The 19,417-nt window shown below is 33.4% G+C and overlaps 3 protein-coding genes across 3 annotated transcripts; 1 reads left to right on the top strand and 2 right to left on the bottom strand.

Moving 5' to 3' along the window:
- The first annotated feature begins 8,212 nt into the window (after positions 1–8,212).
- Positions 8,213–9,816, top strand: LOC127253517 (uncharacterized). The gene is made up of 3 exons (XM_051278149.1): positions 8,213–8,358; positions 8,466–8,738; positions 9,095–9,816. Exons 1-3 carry the CDS (start codon positions 8,213–8,215, stop codon positions 9,681–9,683), a joined length of 1,008 nt encoding a protein of 335 aa, XP_051134106.1. The 3' UTR covers positions 9,684–9,816.
- On the bottom strand, positions 9,753–11,296 carry LOC127253516 (CBL-interacting protein kinase 18). The gene is made up of 2 exons (XM_051278148.1): positions 9,943–11,296; positions 9,753–9,851 (listed from the first exon to the last, which is right to left on the bottom strand). Exon 1 carries the CDS (start codon positions 11,294–11,296, stop codon positions 9,977–9,979), a length of 1,320 nt encoding a protein of 439 aa, XP_051134105.1. The 3' UTR covers positions 9,753–9,851; positions 9,943–9,976.
- A 2,836-nt stretch (positions 11,297–14,132) lies between these two features.
- Positions 14,133–16,737, bottom strand: LOC127253589 (peroxidase 4). Its single transcript, XM_051278243.1, has 4 exons — positions 16,436–16,737; positions 15,936–16,127; positions 15,473–15,641; positions 14,133–14,642 (listed from the first exon to the last, which is right to left on the bottom strand). Exons 1-4 carry the CDS (start codon positions 16,664–16,666, stop codon positions 14,245–14,247), a joined length of 990 nt encoding a protein of 329 aa, XP_051134200.1. The 5' UTR covers positions 16,667–16,737; the 3' UTR covers positions 14,133–14,244.
- Between the last annotated feature and the right edge of the window lie 2,680 nt (positions 16,738–19,417).

Below are 19,417 nucleotides of genomic sequence, written 5' to 3'. Positions count from 1 at the left end.
AGGAAGAATCAGTTGACTTCTATCACTAGGCCTTCTTGTGTTGTGGATGGATCATGGTTGTTCTTCTTTGTAGATAAGAACAGAGGAACGTGACATCTATAATACTTGATCTATGTTGGTTGGTCATAAACTTTACGATAATTCTCATTCTAATGAAAAATATGTCTGTCTTTACACTTGCAGCGTTTGTTAAACTTATAAGATCATTTTCTTAGATATGGTGCTTATCATGTTCTGTGTTTTTCATGAATATATCTTTCTGAAGGATTCTGTTTTAATTGTTTAAAAGAGACTCGGTTATGGCTGTGTGCCTCTTTTGTGTTGTATGCATTCCCCAACTGACATTTGTTTCATAAAAATGAGGGTAATAAGATTGAATGTAACCCGAAAGTCCACTTGTTAGGAATGAATTGCCTTTGCTAATCTTGAGGTGTAATGAAGAATTCCAAGCAATGATTCATTTAGCCCGTGAAGGAAAGACGGAAAGTATGAAACATGGGTAGCATTTTTATTTTATTATTATTTTTTTTTTCTGATGTGAAGTTGTCGATAAATTGTCCATTGAAGTTTCCATTGCCTTTCCACTTGAATGTGTTTCTTCATAATACTGTGGTAGGTTGTTCACACTTTGGGACATTTGCTGGCTTCTACAATACATAAGAGTTAGGAAATTCCTGGCCTTAATTGTGTTTTTCCATTATTACTTGATTTCTGAAGCTTGTGTATACATTGCATATGGGTTCTATTTTTGGTGATTTGGGTTCTGAAAATGTTATGATGAAATAATTGTGGCAGGGTGTTTCAGGAAAAAAAGAAAAGAAAAATATACATATAGAAATGTATTGTGAACTGAATAGTGTGCTAAAATGGAAAGTAGAAAAAATAGAACTAGCTGTTGTGTGATAAAATACTAATATTCAGTTTCATTGAATGTTAGATGTGCTTTATTTCAACTATTGATTGGTACTTTGGTAGGCTAGGATTAGATGATGAGATGGGATACATTTATATTAGAGCTGACAATGGGTCGATTCGTGTCGGATTGAATACTTTAAACGGATTAAATTACTCAATCCTAACCCAATCTGTTTATTATCGTGTCGGGTTCGTGTTAACCCGTTTATTATCGTGTCGAGTTCGGATTGACTCGTGTTGACCCGTATACATAATTAAGTCGAATTTCTTGATTCAAATTAAATAATTTTTTGTTATGTTGTCGTGTTATGTTAGTTTTTATTGATTTGAGCCTAAATTAGGTTGAATTATTTAAAATTGAACTTAGTTTAAATTAATTTATGAGAAAATTATTAAATTATGATTATTTTACATATATAATAAATATATTAATCAATATTAATATATTATAATTGGGTTGTCGTGTCGAATTCGAGTTGAGAGCTTCAACCCTAACCTGACCCGTTTACTATCGTGTCGGGTTCGTGTCAATCCGTATGCATAATCGGGTTGAAATCTTTGACCCAAACCCAATTATATCGTGTCTTGTCGTGTCGGGTCAGTTCTTGCGAGCTCTAATTTATATTACCAACAAAAGGCTCGTATTGTTTAACAACTTTTCACAATTGATTTATGTAACAAAATTATCATATTGGTTGTGAGTGATAGCCTGCTGGTGTGAATTATATAGTTATTATGCAATTTTGTTATATATTCATTCTGTCCATGGCATAAACATTCATTTGAGTGGGATAGTTTTAATCTGTCAATTAGACAGGCAAGATAAAGACACAAAAACTTTATCATTTTGAATCACAAGCAGGCTCACAAACGAATCATGTTAGATCGGATTTATGTTCAGGTCAGTTATAAATGTATTAGAAAATCTTTGACCTGAACATGATACATTCAAATAAATAGGTAATCTTTGTAACTTTAACCCGATCTTTTATTAATCGGATAACATGTGTATGTCTAAAATTTTTAAATTTTAATTTAAAATTACAATCTATTAACAATATTTCAAATGCATAATATATATAAACATATTAAAGCAAAAACTATTTATTCATCTTATGAAACTGATATTCAAGAGTCGAATAAACAAATACTACATAATAATATATACATTTTCCTTGTTAGCTTTAGCTATACGAGGATGAGAAACTTTATTTTACAATCCTTTGTTTAATCTTAATTTTGTAGAATTTTAATTTTAATTTTATTTTTTTTTTATTTTTTATTTTTAGAAAATTGGTCATGAATATTTAAATTGGATTGGTAAAATTTTTAAAAATCTATTTAAATTTAAAATAATATTAACTAAACAGGTTAGACTAGTTATTTTTAGGTCGAAATTTTGATGCTAAACCTGACCTATTTAATTAAATGGGTTAAACTAGTTTGACCAATTATTATTTGGGTCAAAAATTTCAACTCAAACCCAACTATTTTGAGTCAGGTTCATGTCGGTTAATTTTTGTGGGCCCTAAACACAAGTTTATCCACTACATAATTTTCAAGCCTATTTGATCACATTTGTGCTAAAGATTGGTTAAGAGAACAAACCTAATGATTAATTCCAAAAAATAAAAACACATTTTCATGAGAAATATTCAATTTATTTTAATAGATTGGCCATACAGGTCAACACGACTCCTTTCGGTAGGATTTTTGAAAAAATCGAAAAGAAATGTACATATTATTAATTTGAATAGTCTACTCAATTTATTTTAATTGCACCGGATGATATGCTTTAGCCTTAATATTGAAACGTTTTCCATGCAACAAAAATATGTTGTGATATTTTATTGTTAAAGGTCTACTGTCATTGCTATTGGAATGCTTTTGTGTGTTTGGTTGAAAAATTTTGATCGATTTTTACTTTCATTAAAAAATTCTTTTTTAAAAATATTAAAATAAATTTATTTTTTAATTTTACATTTAAAACATATGATATTATACTATTATTTCAATTCTTTTTTTTTTTTTGTTCAAAATCATAAAATTCAAATCATGTATCTTAATTGACATATTTTTTTGTTTGTATGTCTCGTAACAATTAATACATTTCTAATTGGATGAAATTTACTAAATCAAAGCATACTTAACAAATATAAATAACTTAATTAACTATAAAACATATAACATTATGTAAAATCAACTCAAAACCTGTTGATGAGATCCTTTGGCACTACGGGGTCTTGATTGCGTCACGTTGCTAGTGCTGTCATGTGGCGGAGGAGACTATTTCATATATTCGGAGGCCGCTCGGCGAGTTCGGAACACTTTGCGGCACTATTTGGAATTCATTACCGCTGAGAAGTACTCCTCACCTACTTGTGTCTTCGTGTAGGCTATCATTGGGGCTTTCTCAAAGTATTAGGGCATATGCTCTGTTGTTGATACTATGGTTCATATGGATTGCTCGGAATGATGCGAAACACAAAGGGCTTCACGTTTTTTTTGAGAGAATCATCTGGCGGATTCATTCACACTTACAGACTCTATGATGCGATAGGATTCTTCTATGACGGCATTGGGAAGGTGATTTTCATATTGAACACGGGCTTGGTTTTCGATATCCTCCACCGATTCATCGCCCTCTAATTATGGTGCGTTGGGAGGCACCATATCTGGGATGGTTCAAGCTTAACACAGATGGTGCTTTATTTGGAAATCTCGGAATGGCAAGAGCAGCTGGCAGTATTTGGAATTCAGTCGGTGTGGCGATAGTGGCCTTTCAGACTCCGATCCCACATGCGATGAACACTTTGGCAGAGCTGACAGCGATTCAAATAGGAGTGAATATAGAGATTGATCGAGGATTGGTGCCATTATTGATCGAGATAGACTTGACGGCATGTACTTCTTTGATCTCCTCCGAGTCGAGCCATTGGACGCTTCAGCGATGCTTTCTCCGTCTTCTTTTGCGACTTCGGGGGGTGACTTGGCGGATTTCTCACATATATAGGTAAGGGAACCGTGCTGCGAATACTTTGGCGACTATGGCAATTTTCCTTCTGATCGAGTGGATACTACCGAAAGATCTTCCTCCGGCCTCCTTAAGACGATGCAGATGGACTCCCGAGCTTCCGTTTCAAGTAGCACGCTTCACTCAGATTTATTGCTTTTGATGATTCTATAGTTGGGATTCATACCTAGACATTATAGGCTTAGCGTTGATTGGTGTTTTATCCCTTAGGCATGTTTTCTTTGGGCTTGGACACTTAGATTCCTAGGCTTGTTTTTTTGTCTGTTTACTTTACTTAGATTATGTAGTTTATATCAGCAGAACTATGTACGGATTGATCCCGTTTGGGTACGTAGGTAGCCCACTTTGGGTGCAGCCGCTGCTATATATTTAAAAAAAAAACAGTGCATACTATATCATAATTCTTTTCCCCACAGGAAGAAATATAATAACTTCTCCAGAGTCTTCAATTATTTTGTACTATCATTTATTGTATTGACATTCATCTTTAGCAGCTTCAGAGCTTTCAATTAAAATTCTCTAACACCACAATCTCAACGTAGCAAGCGGTGCCGAGATCTATCCACAGGGACTATGTAGTTTAATTATCGTTTTGCCACAAAGAGAGGGGAGAAGATTAGAAGACTCAACTACAACATTTGAAATAAACAATGCTAAATAAAAATCGAATTTCAATGAGATTAAATTTATAGCCCAATGGGTGAATAAGAAACCGGATTAAAGATTTGTTCATTGATTTTAAACAATCTTGTTGTTCAATTGTTAAATTGGTTATAAGAATTTGATATGGTCCTAACTCCCAATATTTTCTTACTTTATTGACGAAAATTGTACGACCGATTGACTGCATCCCTAATTAAAGAAGTAATCCAGGTACAACTATAGATTAATTTCCCCAATCAAAACTGGCACGAGAAAAAACCCAATTTAAATATTCATTTAATTACAAAAAGATTAAATTATTTAATTATGCAATTCTTAGGCTAAGCTTGTCAACCTATTTACCACTTCATTAAACAAATGCACAATTACGGATGTAAGTGTTTGATTGACATACAATTGCTAAACCAATCTAATATTTAGCCGTGATAAAAGATTAAATTAAACAATTGTAAGTATAAATCACAGAAATTATATAAATATCAACTTCATAAACAAGATTCAATTCAAATCAAAACATAATCTCACAAATCCGAATTCGGAATCTACATCAACCTTGGGCTAAAATAAAAGAAACTAGCTACTCATGTTTAGAAATAAATAAAACCGATAAAATGAGTGGCGCTTCCGCTCAAATTGCCTCTCTCAATCCTCTAAGTTAATGGCGTTGGGTTGGTTTATTTGGCGATCCTGCGCCACTTTTTGGCAACGCCAATTTTGATGTTGCACTGTAGGAACGTAAAAAAATGGCGTTGCTTTATATATATGTATATATATTTTAATTTTTTTTTTAAATTTTTATTTTTTTTTAATTTTAACTTTTTAATTTTTTTATTTTTCCGAATTTAAAAAAAAAATTATTTTAAATTATAATACTAAAAAGTTGTTTAAAATAATAGAAAAAAGGGAGTTATGATTGGAGTAAAATTACTATAGCAATTGCATATTTAGAGTTAAAACTGGATAAATGAAGTTAATGAGTTGGAGATGGCTTAAGTTGTGATCCTCAATCCAATGTCTTGATCCCTCACCCGCTGTTATAGATGAGTAAGTTTTCAGTTAGCTCCTTAATTGTTCAGTTTCATCTTCATGCCTAAAATTCACTAGATTTTTTACCCAAAAATTTGATAAAACCGCACATCATTCCACGAATCACTCCATTCTTAGCACCAAACGAGATTATTCCAAAATTAGTAGAAGTCTACCAAAATATTAATATTAATTTATAATTTATCTACAAAAATATACAACAATATATGATTCATCAATCTTTTTTCTTTTTAAATAAGAAAAATTATTTTTCGTGTTTTAATATAGTATGTGTTGTAACACTGTTAATGAAACATATATTAGCATAATTTTGATTGACGTTTATTTAACATTCAAATATAAATAATGCAGTATTTATAAGAGCTAATATAAATATTACAAAATATAGTATAAAATGATATATAAATAGTTTAAAGATTATCAAATAAAAATTAACATACTGTAAAATGACAAGGGGTTTGTTGGATTTCCGATAAAATCTACCATATCAAAATGCAATGTATCGTGATTCAAAAGATCATCGTGATGTCGCATTATTATCAATATGATTAGTCTTGACTCATTTCCCTTTTTTTTTCTGCAATAAAACTTGATAGAGATTAGCTTGGTGTTTGGGTGTTCTGCCACCCAATGGCCTTCAATGAACCTATGATAAATGTTGATTTGTCTCTTTTCATGTTTAGTCTTTTCAGCTACATTCATATATTGTGGTTTAGTTTGCTCCATGTTAATATCAAAACTGCGGCGATTGTAAAGAGTATATAGACTGTGTTGACTCTCACAACTGCAACTACGTCCATTGCCACATTCATAAAATATCACATTCGCTTTAGGGAATAGACTGGAACCAGTTGGTTGGAACTGATGATTTTTCATTAATAACCTATTATTTTGCTCAGCTAATAATAGACATGCTATGAGCTGTGAGAATTTTTCAAAGTTTTTCTCACGATACTGCTGTTGTAGTATCACATTAGAAAGATGAGTGATAGAGAGAGTTTTTTTCAACTTATCATTCTTAGTTATATTTTCTCCGTAAAGTTTTAAATGAAAAGTAATTGATGGCGGATAGTAAAGTTATACTATGTAACAGTTTTAAAATTCTGCAAATGCAACTTAAGCTAATCATGTCGAATTTTCAGGAGAGTAATATATTTCACATGCCTAAAATCTTTCACTCAATTCATTCTACAAATTAAGTGTATTTTTCACCGTCAAATATTCGACTATAAAACAATGTCCAAGTGATGATGGATAAAAATAACAGTCATAGTCCGATTTTGACTTGTAGTTGTATTTTCAGTGGAAATTGTATGAATAAGACCAGATGCATTTCTATATCCAGAAATCAAATAAAAAATTATTTTCGGTAGAAGTCAAAAGATTTAAAAGAAAATTTTACAATATTTGTCATAACATAGAAAATAAATAATATACATAATATAAAAAAAATATATCAAAAAAATAAAAAAAAATCTTCTTGCTGACAATGTATTATGATATTATTATAGGATTAGTCAATATAAATACAGCATATGATAATTATGTATAATATATTATGTTGTGTATATATTGTATATGTGGATATGTATATATGTGTATACTTATGTGTGTTATGTAGTATAGTAGGTATGCATGATATATTATTGTATGTGTTATTTATGTAATTAATGTATTTAGAGAGAGAAATGAAATAGCGACGAGAGAGAAGATGGGAATGGTGATTTTATTTCATTTCACTGATGTATATTTATAGGTAAAATAAATAATAAAACATGTATAATCATTGGGACATGGTACAATATTTTTTAGACATATGCTTGATGAAAATGACATCCACAACTAGGGTTGTTCAGATCCGGATCCACCCTTTTAATTCGGCTCCGGATCTGGTTTCGGATCCATTGGAATCTGAAAAATATGGACTGAATCCGGCCAGTCGGATCCGGTCCCGTTCGAATTCAATGTTGGGTTCAATATTTTTAGATCAAATTTAAAATAACTTAGAAAAAAAAAATTGTAAGTCTTGATGGAACTTGTCTTGATTGTTTTGGATAAAATGAATTTTGGACAAAAAATTTAAATTTACAAAATATAATATAAATATTTAATGATGTAATAGAATAAATAATAATATATAATATATAGTACCGGATCCAGTGGTTCCGGATGGGAACCATAAATACCGGATCCGGTATCATATAATACGAATCTAAATTTTAATGACGTCTCAGATCGGTGAAATTTATAACGGATTCGAATCCGGTTCGGAACAGACCCAATTGTATATATATATATATATATATATGTTTAATAATGATTTTTTTAGAGCAAACAACTTATTTTAGTTTATAAAGATGATTTGTTTTTGGGTTGGTAGATTGGGCTTAGTACAACTTCAATCAATTCCTTGTAAAGCCCGCATTTCAAATATTCTAGAGCAATTAATAATTAATATGGTTATTAAAAAAAGGGTTGATGTAACGGTCGAATTTCTGGTCTATACAAACCGAAGGAACTCATTGGATTCAAATAACAGTGTTAAAGATCAAAATGGGGAGAAAAAGATCCCCAAAATCTGCTGCTCCAGAAACCCTAATTTCTGGAAACGATAATGGGGAAAAGAGGGGAGGAGGATTCTTCGCGTGCTATTTGCTGACGTCGCTCTGCCCTCGATTCAAAGGCCACACTTACATCGGGTAAGAACTTGGATCGAAATCTGAATTTGAATTGAATTGAATCGAATCGTTACCTTTTTTTTTTTTTTTTTTGTTGTAATTTTCGATTGGATTGAATTCCACCATAGTTATACGGTGAATCCACGGAGGCGAATACGGCAGCACAACGGGGAAATCGGGAGTGGGGCTTGGAGGACGAAAAGGAAACGGCCATGGGAAATGGTGCTCTGCATCTATGGCTTTCCGACGAATATTGCTGCCCTTCAGTTTGAGTGGGCCTGGCAGCATCCCGTCGAGTCTCTTGCCGTAAGAAAGGCAGCGGTTGGCTTCAAATCTCTGTCAGGGCTGGCTAATAAGATCAAATTGGCTTGGACCATGCTCACTCTTCCACCTTGGGATAGGTCATTTACTTACCTACCTACCTACCTACCTACTTAAATCATTAATAAATTATACTATTTTATTTACTAAGGAATTGAATAAAATAATAGTCTCATTTTGCAATTTCTATTCTTACGAATCTAACTCTCCGATCCTTTAATAAAACTATTTTCACTTTTTTAACATTATTATTCTTTATTTGTCGTGCCAATTTCAAATGTTCCCAATTTTTTTTGGAAGTAATAAAATGATAAGATTAAGTAAAACAGTAGTGATAAATTGATTATTATTTGTTAAAGCAGGACGATTTAAAAATATTTCTTCATTTCAAACATTTTCTTGACGATTGTGGTTGTTGTTCTATTCGTTCATTCAGTATGAGTCTCACAGTCAACTTGTTTTCGACAAAATACCAAAAGCACATCTCTGGCTGCCCGACCTTGCCCTCGCAAACACGAACCCGTGTAAGCACCATGGATGAGTTGCCCTGTTACAACACAAATGCTGAAGAAGAAGATGATGATGATTGTGATGAAGAGGAAGGAGAAGGAGATGATGGTATTCTTAATGCCGACGCTACTTCTCTGGGAGCGACAATAGAAACGGCAAGGAGAAGCAGCCTAGTGCAAGTAGAACAAGATCTGGGAGATGAAGAAAATGGCAACGACAACAATGTCGATAAATCCCCATCCCCACAATGGAATTGGAATAGGAATAGGAATAGGAATTCGCCTCGGATCAATGGAGAAGATGATCATAATACCGGGCCACAGTCAACAATGTCAATTATCATTGCCGACGGGTCTCCAAGAACTGACAAGAACCAACATTCACCCGAGGTCATCGAAATCTTCACTCCTTTGTCATGCTACAACAGAATCAATTCATGCAGCAGCAGCAGCAAAAACAGAGGAGAAGGGCCAACTGAAATAATCGATCTCACTAACTCTCCTTTGTTTGTATAGTATCATATAGTAAGCATTTCTTACACACAACAAACAAAGACACCTTTCTAGAAGATGGTTTGTCATGATCATTGCTACTAGTGATTGATTGAAATGTTTTGCCGTATACACGTTGACTAGTGTAGTTAGTCTTTCTCCGCTTTGCTGGCTGGTACGGATTTCGTATTCCTGAGGTATACATACATACATACATAAAAAAGAGTATTGGAGGATCCATCAAAGTGAAACATCAAATGATAGAAGCAGGTGAAGAACATACCTTGTTAGCCGAGAAAGAGTATCAGGGTAGTTGATCAAGCTCGTCTGTCCTCGGATTGCTGCTGAGGTTGTGTTTCTTCACCTTGCCAACTCCATGCAATGTCACGAAGACCGGGCTTCAATCCCTCATTGAGTATTTTCTGATACTCTACCGTATCTCCATTTGTTTTCTTCACTTCAACCAAATGGACAGCAGGAGTGAGCACGAAGATCTCAGCTTCAATGCATAACACCCCTTTTCTACCTTCCTTCGATCCTTCTAACCTCAGCAATCCGGCATCCCATTTGCTAATCCTCAGCTTCATCCGTCTAGCAAGTTCTTCAAGCTTTGAGATTATAGCCGGAGCTGGTTTCCGGGAAATAAATCTAGCTTCTTTCCTCGTGCGAGGCCCATCAAACAAACTTGATAAGTCAAATCCAGATGATATGGATATGATATCGAATGCAGTGAGGTTCGAAAGTCTAGTCATATCTTGTTGGTTTTCTTGTGAGGTGCTACAATGGCACTTCTCACTTGAAGACTCACCTATGGAAGGTAGAGTTAATCCCCGCTTGAACCAAGAATTCTCCTTGATTTTTGCAATGGATATCCTACTATTCGGATTGGGATCCAGAATTCTTGAAAGCAGCTTCCGAGCTTCGGGAGGAAACCAGCTGGGACATCTGTAGTCAGCTTTCCCAATCTTTCTATACATCTCCATCAAATTTGAATCATGAAATGGAAGATAGCCAGCAAGCAAAACAAATAGGATCACCCCACAAGACCAGGTGTCGGCTTTTGCACCGTCATAACCTTTCCTACTAATTACTTCGGGTGCTACATAAGCAGGCGTCCCACATGTGGTGTGAAGGAGGCCATCTTGACGCCTCGACTCAGCAAGGGCGCTCAAGCCGAAATCAGAAATTTTCAGATTTTCATTCTCATCCAACAATATGTTCTCGGGTTTCAAATCCCTGTGATAGACACCCCGGCTATGGCAGAAATCGACTGCATTTATCAACTGCTGAAAATATTTCCTTGCAGCATCTTCCTTTAATCTCCCTTTAGCCACTTTATTGAAGAGCTCGCCCCCTTTAGCATATTCCATGACAAAATAGATTTTAGTTTTCGTCGCCATGACTTCATATAGGTGAACGATATAAGGATGTCTGACCAGCCTCATAATCGATATCTCCCTCTTTATTTGGCTGATGATCCCCACCTTCAAAATTTTATCCTTGTCGATCACTTTAATGGCTACACTCTGCCCGTTCTGTATGCTTCTACCATAATAAACTTTTGCAAATGTTCCTTGACCTAATAACCTTCCTAATTCATATCTTTCCATCAACACATTAAACTTACTACTATCCATAGGGAAAAAAAAGTGCTGTCAACTAACTAATCCAAGTTATTGTATATGACAATGATGCACAAGCATGGGGATTTAAGAAGAGGCTCAACCCTCACTGCACAATGCATCCGGACTATTAAAGTTCAACGAGATTCTTGAAAAATACCCACTTAATCTGAAGCCTATGTCTTCACTCTCATCTACAGTGAACAAAGGTAACTTAATGAACGATGCAGCATTGAGATCGTTAGAACAAGAATTCCTATTTTGAAAGAACATCTTTCTGCATACCCTTCCCCTCTTTTGACATCCAACAGGGTAAATGATGAGAAGTTTTGCAAGGAGTCCGTCAACTTCAGCACGCTGTTTGAAAGGTTACACAACAATTGTTAGTGAGGAGATTCACTGGACAATGAATAAAAGAATGAAATGTCATCCTATCATGATCATGGTAAGGCAAAATATATACATAGCAGCCGGACACAGATGATTGCAAAGCTTTCAGAACAAAAACGAAAGAATGGTAATCTAATTATTACTGTGAATTACAAATTCTAAGCCCTACCGAAATAGAAAGTGCTTCAACATGTGTTACATGCCACATCTATCAAAATAATTCCAATTGTGGATCAGCAGGATTGTTCGAATCTTAAGTTTCTTTACACTATCAACAGGCCTAATACAATTGTGCCACCACTAGAGCTGTACATAATAATTGTTCATAATTAAGAAATGAACCTATAAGCTGCAAAACAATTGATCCATCCAAAATCTAGCTCATACGACCCAAAAACAGCATGTAGAATAACCAACTTCAAAACACCAAGTAGCAGATTCTTGCTTTAACATCAACGCATTGGCATCACCTAAAATGTAAAAAAAAGAATCAAAAGCATTTCCAGTTTCAGTATGCCATGATTATTAGTAGTTTTGCTACAGACTGAAGTTTCTTTCTGATAACCTGTTTCATCCACAAGACTTAACCGTGAAATAAATGATCAATAGAACCCACTAATCCTGGTTTAAATGGTTCATTGTTAATTGTCACATGCTCATTTCTTAAATACTTTTTCCATTCAAATATTACAATCTAATTACCAAAAATTGTACATCATTGATCCAAATTGCCTGCACCAATCATCATGCCTTCGCAGACAACGCGATCAAGCTCACCTATTCCTAATTTCCTATAGAAAACTATAAACACAAATCCTTTCCTGATCCAACACGAACAAACCTTGCCAACAAAGCGACGTTCAGCAAAAATACGAATCCATATCCAATTCCAAAGAAAACAGAATCAGAATATTTTCACATCAAAACAATCCGACGTAAATTTCAACATGAAAACACATAGAAGTGCACCAAACGCCGAGCAATCACACTTCCAAACAAATCACCGAAACAGACAAAAACCGCAGAAAATGAAGCAGCGCAATTGATTCACCACCACCTTTCCTCGTTTTCCCCCAGCACGGATAGAGAGGAAGACGACAGGGGAGGAGGAGAGAAGCATGCGTCGGTTCGGAGATCCTGTGATTGCAGCAATCAAAAGCAAAGCAGAAAACGAAATGCTCGCAAATCGTAATTCGCCGGAGAAACACCATTAATTGCCTAACATCTAAAATACAGTCGACTTATCACATTCACAGGAAACTAGGAAATACTATAAACTAAAACAATAATCACTTTAAAAGAAAACAATCAAATGCGTATTAATTACGTGTTTAATTTAGAAAATAACCTTATTTTAATTAAATGCTTAAAGTAAATACCTCTCTTTATTTGTTTTTTTTATTATAATATTCTTTCCTAAAAAATTTCTATTTTGCAAATTGTTTTCCTTGTCGGTCCCATTTATATATTTGTTTCTTTTAACTTCCTATTTATTCATTACAACTCTATATTTATCATAGTTATCTTATTTAAGAGATTCGTAAATTCTTGTCTTAGACGATTTATATATTGTACGTATTTTTATGATTGAAACAAAAAATTTCTGTTTCATACTCTAACATGGTATCAGAGCCCAATTCTCTCCGGATACTTCCATAACCAGTTATATTTTGTATATATTTTTATATTTTATTAATGTATTTACTTCTATCCACGATCATGCTATTATTTTCATGTCGTCTCCGTCTCTACTACTCCACTGACAGAGTCTACTTTCGACTCTAACGTTGTTGAGACTCTTGTTTTCGACTCTAACTCTATTGAGAGCGATAGAATCATGTTTCCGACTCTAGCTATGTTGTGGGCGAGTTAGTCCTGTTTCCGACTCTAGCTCTATAGAGTGAGCGAATCCTATTTTCGGCTCTAGTTCCGTTGTGAACGAGCGAGTCCTGTTTCCGGCTCTAACAGTGTTGAGAGTTCTGTTTCTGACTCTGATCCAGTAGACGGGTACACACTTTCAATCAATCTTGGCGAATTCAAATTCGTACGTGGAAGATCTCGGCTATATCTTTTTCGGTCGGTTCTGACAAACTCAAGTTTGTTTCATCATATATTGAGTTTGAGAAGGAGTGTTAAAATATATTTAGAAGCAATTTATTATATTTATGGTAGTTATCTTATTTAAGATAATCGTAGGCTTCTTGTCTTGTTTAGACGATTTATATATCATTATAAATATGTAAGTATTCTTATGATTGAAATAAAGAATTTTAGTTTCATATTCTAACAATTTCAACACGAGTCCAATTCGAATGGATTCTCTTAAAAATAATAATAATTAATTAAGAATAGAATTCGAATTGATTGGAAGATATAAACAAAGCATTCTTAGACAATAAAATCAAAGCAAGAAGCCAATTTTGGGACATGAAACAATTTAGAAAATGTAAAAATCACAAAATGAAATCAAACATGTCTTAAATTCAATTATAAATCTTGGTTCAACATATAGTACTCCTGATTGATTCTTAGTTTTAGTCTTGGTCTGTCTCATATATATTATTCTGATCAGATCAGTTGGGCCTTCGGCAGTTCTTCCTGACCTCGCCAAGGGATCCGGTGAGCGGTGAGATATCTCCCATCCGAATCATGGCGGCGCGGAAGTCGTCGCTGAAGGCCTTAGGGTTTTTGCTGTAGGTTCGAATGAGGGAATCGGTCTGGGCAGGAGCACCCGCGCCGTTGAAGAGGATTTGGTCCGAGTGTAGAAGGCCCTTCTTTTCTACGAGGTTTTGGTAATAAGCGATGTCGAAAGACGTAGGAGTTCTGTCGTCGAGAGGTGCCAAGTTGTTGTCGCCGCCGGTTAGGGGGCATCCTCTCTGAGCTGTGCGAGCGAAGGATGCGTCGATGTTGCTCTCATTGTGCACGCGCCCTCTGAATGTCGTGCATCGTGCTTGCCCTATTGTGTGTGCTCCTGCAGCATATATTTATAAAGAAAGTAGCTGATAATCAACATAACATGTTAATATCATATATAACATATATTTTCATAACACATTATATAATTCAGTATAGTACAATAATATATTGTAATTTCAGTATAATGAACAGATTATACATACGGCACAATACAATTGACAACCTACATGGTAAATATTAATACAATATATATGGCATATCACATCATATAAACATATTATAAAGTATAACATAATATATAACTTACAACATCTATTTTGTGAGGACATAGGTCAACTGCTGATCCGATCAAATTTGACCGGATCAACATATATTATCTTATAAGACGTTATATGTTGAGATATGTATGAACATATACAAGTCAGCTCTATAGCATATGCTGATCAGGTTAAATCATTACTATATTGACTTGATCGGATCAGCATAAAATTTACAGCAATTTTGAGATGAGTGTGTTAGATCAAATGTGTACGGTATTGACTTGACAAAGTAAACATCCTAACCCCATCTATATACATATACACGTAATGGATAGATATAATAAAGGATGGGTGCGGATAGGTGCTGATCCAATTAAATCAGCATGATACTAATTTGATCGGATCAGACATACAATATATATATTTGCATAATGTTGTGTTATAAAATATTATATGTTGAGTTATAATATAACATATAATGTATCATAAATAATGATATAATAGTATATAATATAAACTTATTGTCTTTGTATCATATGTTGACCCGATCAAATCAGTACCATATTAATTTGATTGAGTCAACACGGGATCAGCAACCTATAACTTATAAAGATTGATTGATTACCAGATAAGACAACCATGTCTTTAGTAGAAAGACCTTTGGCGGAGAAGCGATTGATGAGGTTGTTTAGAGTGGATGTCGGGGGTGGAATCGCTCCGCTGTTGGCTGCCGATAGGCTGGCTGTTCTCGAATCCCTCCGACCCACCTTCACATCCCACTTCGGCCCTCCCAGCTAAATTAAAGTAGTACTAGCTAGTAAGTGTCATGTTTGAAATCCTTTACACATAATACTCCCTCCGTCGTATAAAAGTACGTTCATTTGATCGGGCACAAATTTAAAAAAAAAAAATAGATAAAAATAAAAAAAAAATTCCTTTTATAGTAAAAAGAAAAATAGTATTTTTTTACTAAAAATAAAAATAAAAATAAAAATAAGTTTGAATTAAAAAAAAAAATGAAAATAAATTTGGATAACAGAAGGAGTAGTATATATAATACTATAATTCATGAATGAATTAGTACTGACAATAACGACGGAATGACGGGCGGCTATGGCCAAGATATCGGCGCAGGAGACAACGCCGGGGCACAAAGACTCCACCTTAGACTTGATGGCGTCCACCACATCGAATCCCCTCACTGAGTTGTTATTTGGTCCCGCCGTTTTCTCCCCCGTAAACGATGCCGTGTCATCCAATAGTATTGATCCGTCGCACCCCTGTATATAGATATATACATTTATAATAATTAAAGCATTGATCGACAAGCAGAGACGAAATTATACTAGGGCTTGAGGGCAATTGACCTCCCAAATCCAATTTTTTATGATATGTATTTATATACAATTCGCCCCCTCCCTCCTCCTTCAAAAAATTATCTAAATTCATATATAATTCTTTCATTATTTTTTATTTAAATTTATTGGTTAAATATTAAATAAATCATAACATTTTGCCTCCGAAATTTAGATGCTAGTTTCGTCACTGTAGACAAGTAGTAATTAATAAGTAGTAGCCGGGAGCAGACCAGGACGAAGCAATCGTGGAAGTGCAGTCGGAGAAGGGACGCCCCCATGCGGCGTTCCTTTGCTATGGCGCGGCTGACCACCGACTTCACTGCCTCGAACACCTTCGGGCACGTCTTTTTGTAGTAATCCGTCGTCAGACTCGACTGCGCCAATGTGCTGCCCGAAAGCAACGCACTCGATATCGCTAATACTAATACTAATACACTCACAACGGCACCCGGGGTGGCCATTAATTAATTAAATAATTAATTAATTGTAGATGGATGGATTGAGGTTGAGGTTGAGGTTGAGGAGCCATGCAAACACAAGCACGTATTTATACACATTTGGATCATGCGGAAAATGAAATTAAACTCGATCAAAATATTCTATGCGTGTTTCAATTGGCTCTTTTTTGAAAAAAATAAAATTAATTAATAATCAAATAATGATTTGGTGAAAGCAGTTTACCAAATGACGCTGACCACTATCACCATGCATATATAGCCAGCTTCGTCGAAACTTAATGTCCGCCGCTTGCTTGCTTGCTTGCATGCATGCATGCAAAAGTCAAATTGAGGATTTGTTAATTAACTAACGAAATTATAAATAATTAAGTGATCAAAATGGATATGAACAAGGGTGTACTAATTTTTTTTTTGTACATTTTTCTTTTCATAATTTGTAATTTATATTAAAATATTTTTTTTTCATAAAAAATAGATAAAACAATTTATTTATTTTTTAAAATATTACACTCCCTCCGTCATGCAAATGTGTGCTCATTTGATCGGACACGAGTTTTAATAAAAGTGACTAATAATGGTTACTTTTTCCTTTTATAGTAAAAATGTACAGAAATGTACTAATTTTAAGAAAAGTGAGCATAGATTTGAATGACGGAGGTAGTATTCAATATTTTATTACTCCGTCATTTCCAGCTAATTTGTCCACTTTAGTTGGGACACAACGTTTTATAAAATTAATAAGTAATTAAGAAGTTCCGATAAAAAAATAAATAAATAATTAAAAAGTGCATTAGTAAAAATAATTATAAATTAAGATTAAAATGACTAAATAGTTTAATTAAGATTAAAAAAATTATAAATAAATTTTAAGATGTGATTAAAGTGTATCATTATATTTTTTTTAAAAAAATAACAAATTATGTAAAATAAATTGAAATAAAAAGAGTGGACAAATTACGTGGGACCGATGAATTAATATTATTATTATTATTATAACCAAATCCATGACAACGAAAAACACAAAAGATATATAATCCAAATCGCAATCAACCAGACGTTAAATTATTTGATTGGTTGGGGTTAGGCTGCTGATGATTGACTTAATTACATGTTCACAATAAATCATACTTCTGACCATGCTCCTGACTGACTTTTGTACCAAGATTCCATCCGGATAAATAAATAAATTATTGTCCGTAAGGGATGACCGGGTGGTGTACGGATTGGACTCGTGACCGTGAGGTCATGGGTTTAAACCCCCGACGCTTCAGGTCCACCTGCCACACGTGGTTCGCCTAGTGTGTCTTTCCTGTCGGATCTGGTTTGCAGGGTATTAGGTTCGGCCGGGGTTTACCCAGTGCGCACTTTCGGGTAGCGGCTGCGGGTTCCCACGTCTTAAAAATAAATAAATAAATAAATTATTACATGAGTTCTCCATTTGAGTCGTAATTGGCCAATGAAGAGGCATATTTCTATTTCTATTTATATTCATAATTGTTAATGTTAATCACAATGCTGATTAACTTTGAACTATTTACATGTGTTTTGTGTAATCACCATGCTGATTAATTTTGAACTTTTAATTTTGTTTAAATAAATCTAATTGTTTAGATTAAATAAAACTATCATAGTCTTTTTAATTTAATTTTTAGAAGGTATATAAATTTTGTTGATGACTTTTTAATAAAAATGGTGACTTTTTAATAAAGGTATACTAGTCTTTTAATTTAATAAAAATCGTGATTTTTTATCAAAAAGTCACGAAAATATATACAGAATTATTTCCGCAGAATTTTACTGGTGATTTTTTTGAGTTGGTGAGAATTTTGTGATAATAAGTTAAAGAATAATACTATAATACGTCTGTCACTTTATATAATAACAAAAATTGCAACAAAATTTTATGAATATTTTAAAAATTGTGACATTTCTGTGACAATAAATTACAGAATAATATCATTACACTTCCGTGACTTTATATCAACGGTAGGGCCAATAATTTCACGACTTTATATTTTTTAAAAGAAATTAATTATATTATAATTATTGTTAAATGCACATCAATTTAGCTATCTACTTTTAAAGTATTAATTTTTATTTTATTTATATTTTAACTATATAAATGTTATTAGAGCATGGACATTACCTCTACTTCGTTTTCTTTTATCTCTCTCATCCACATCATATTCAACTCAATATTTAAATTATTTTTTTTTTATCTTTGTTATAGTAATCACCTTGAGCACATTACTTTTACTATTTTATATGATTCATAGTAATTTATTTATTTCTATATATTTTTATTATATAATATATATACATTATTTATTTATTTGTACATATTTCTATATATTTTTATTGTCTAATGATATTTTTATATAATATTATATTAAATTTTTTAATTTTAGTCTATATAAAGTTTAATATATTGAAACATATAATTTACTATTTTAAAAATTAAAATTATTTAAATAAATCAATATATATTTGATAATTTCTGTTAATTTTAAAATTTTTTTAAAAAATTGAATAATATTCAATTATTTTTGTTTTTAAATTTTTGTTGAAGGTAATCAGTTCTTGAGAAAGATGTCCTTCTTTTGAGGCCCAATAAAGTTCAGCGAACCAAATGACTGGTTGTGCGTCAAACATGGATGTAATAGTCTTTTATTCCACACCGGGTGTATTCTTCGTCATTGTTTATATTTCTCCCGATGTTGAACCTCTGTTGAGGTCTATACAGCTTTCTGTCGT

Source organism: Andrographis paniculata, unplaced genomic scaffold (genome assembly GCF_009805555.1).
Source record: "Andrographis paniculata isolate CXL003 unplaced genomic scaffold, ASM980555v1 Contig51END, whole genome shotgun sequence".
Classification (NCBI taxonomy): Eukaryota; Viridiplantae; Streptophyta; class Magnoliopsida; order Lamiales; family Acanthaceae; genus Andrographis; species Andrographis paniculata.
This window is presented reverse-complemented; position numbering and strand designations above follow the sequence as displayed.

What these genes read in the sequence shown, in the direction of transcription:
- LOC127253517 (XM_051278149.1), top strand. Translation starts at nt 8,213, where the DNA reads ATGGGGAGAAAAAGATCCCCAAAATCTGCTGCTCCAGAAACCCTAATT. An exon ending in AAAGGCCACACTTACATCGG is followed by an intron (nt 8,359 to 8,465) that starts GTAAGAACTTGG and finishes ATTCCACCATAG; the next exon opens with TTATACGGTGAATCCACGGA. An exon ending in ACTCTTCCACCTTGGGATAG is followed by an intron (nt 8,739 to 9,094) that starts GTCATTTACTTA and finishes TCGTTCATTCAG; the next exon opens with TATGAGTCTCACAGTCAACT.
- LOC127253516 (XM_051278148.1), bottom strand. Translation starts at nt 11,296, where the DNA reads ATGGATAGTAGTAAGTTTAATGTGTTGATGGAAAGATATGAATTAGGA.
- LOC127253589 (XM_051278243.1), bottom strand. Translation starts at nt 16,666, where the DNA reads ATGGCCACCCCGGGTGCCGTTGTGAGTGTATTAGTATTAGTATTAGCG. An exon ending in CCCGTCATTCCGTCGTTATT is followed by an intron (nt 15,642 to 15,935) that starts GTCAGTACTAAT and finishes ACTTTAATTTAG; the next exon opens with CTGGGAGGGCCGAAGTGGGA. An exon ending in AGACATGGTTGTCTTATCTG is followed by an intron (nt 14,643 to 15,472) that starts GTAATCAATCAA and finishes TATATGCTGCAG; the next exon opens with GAGCACACACAATAGGGCAA.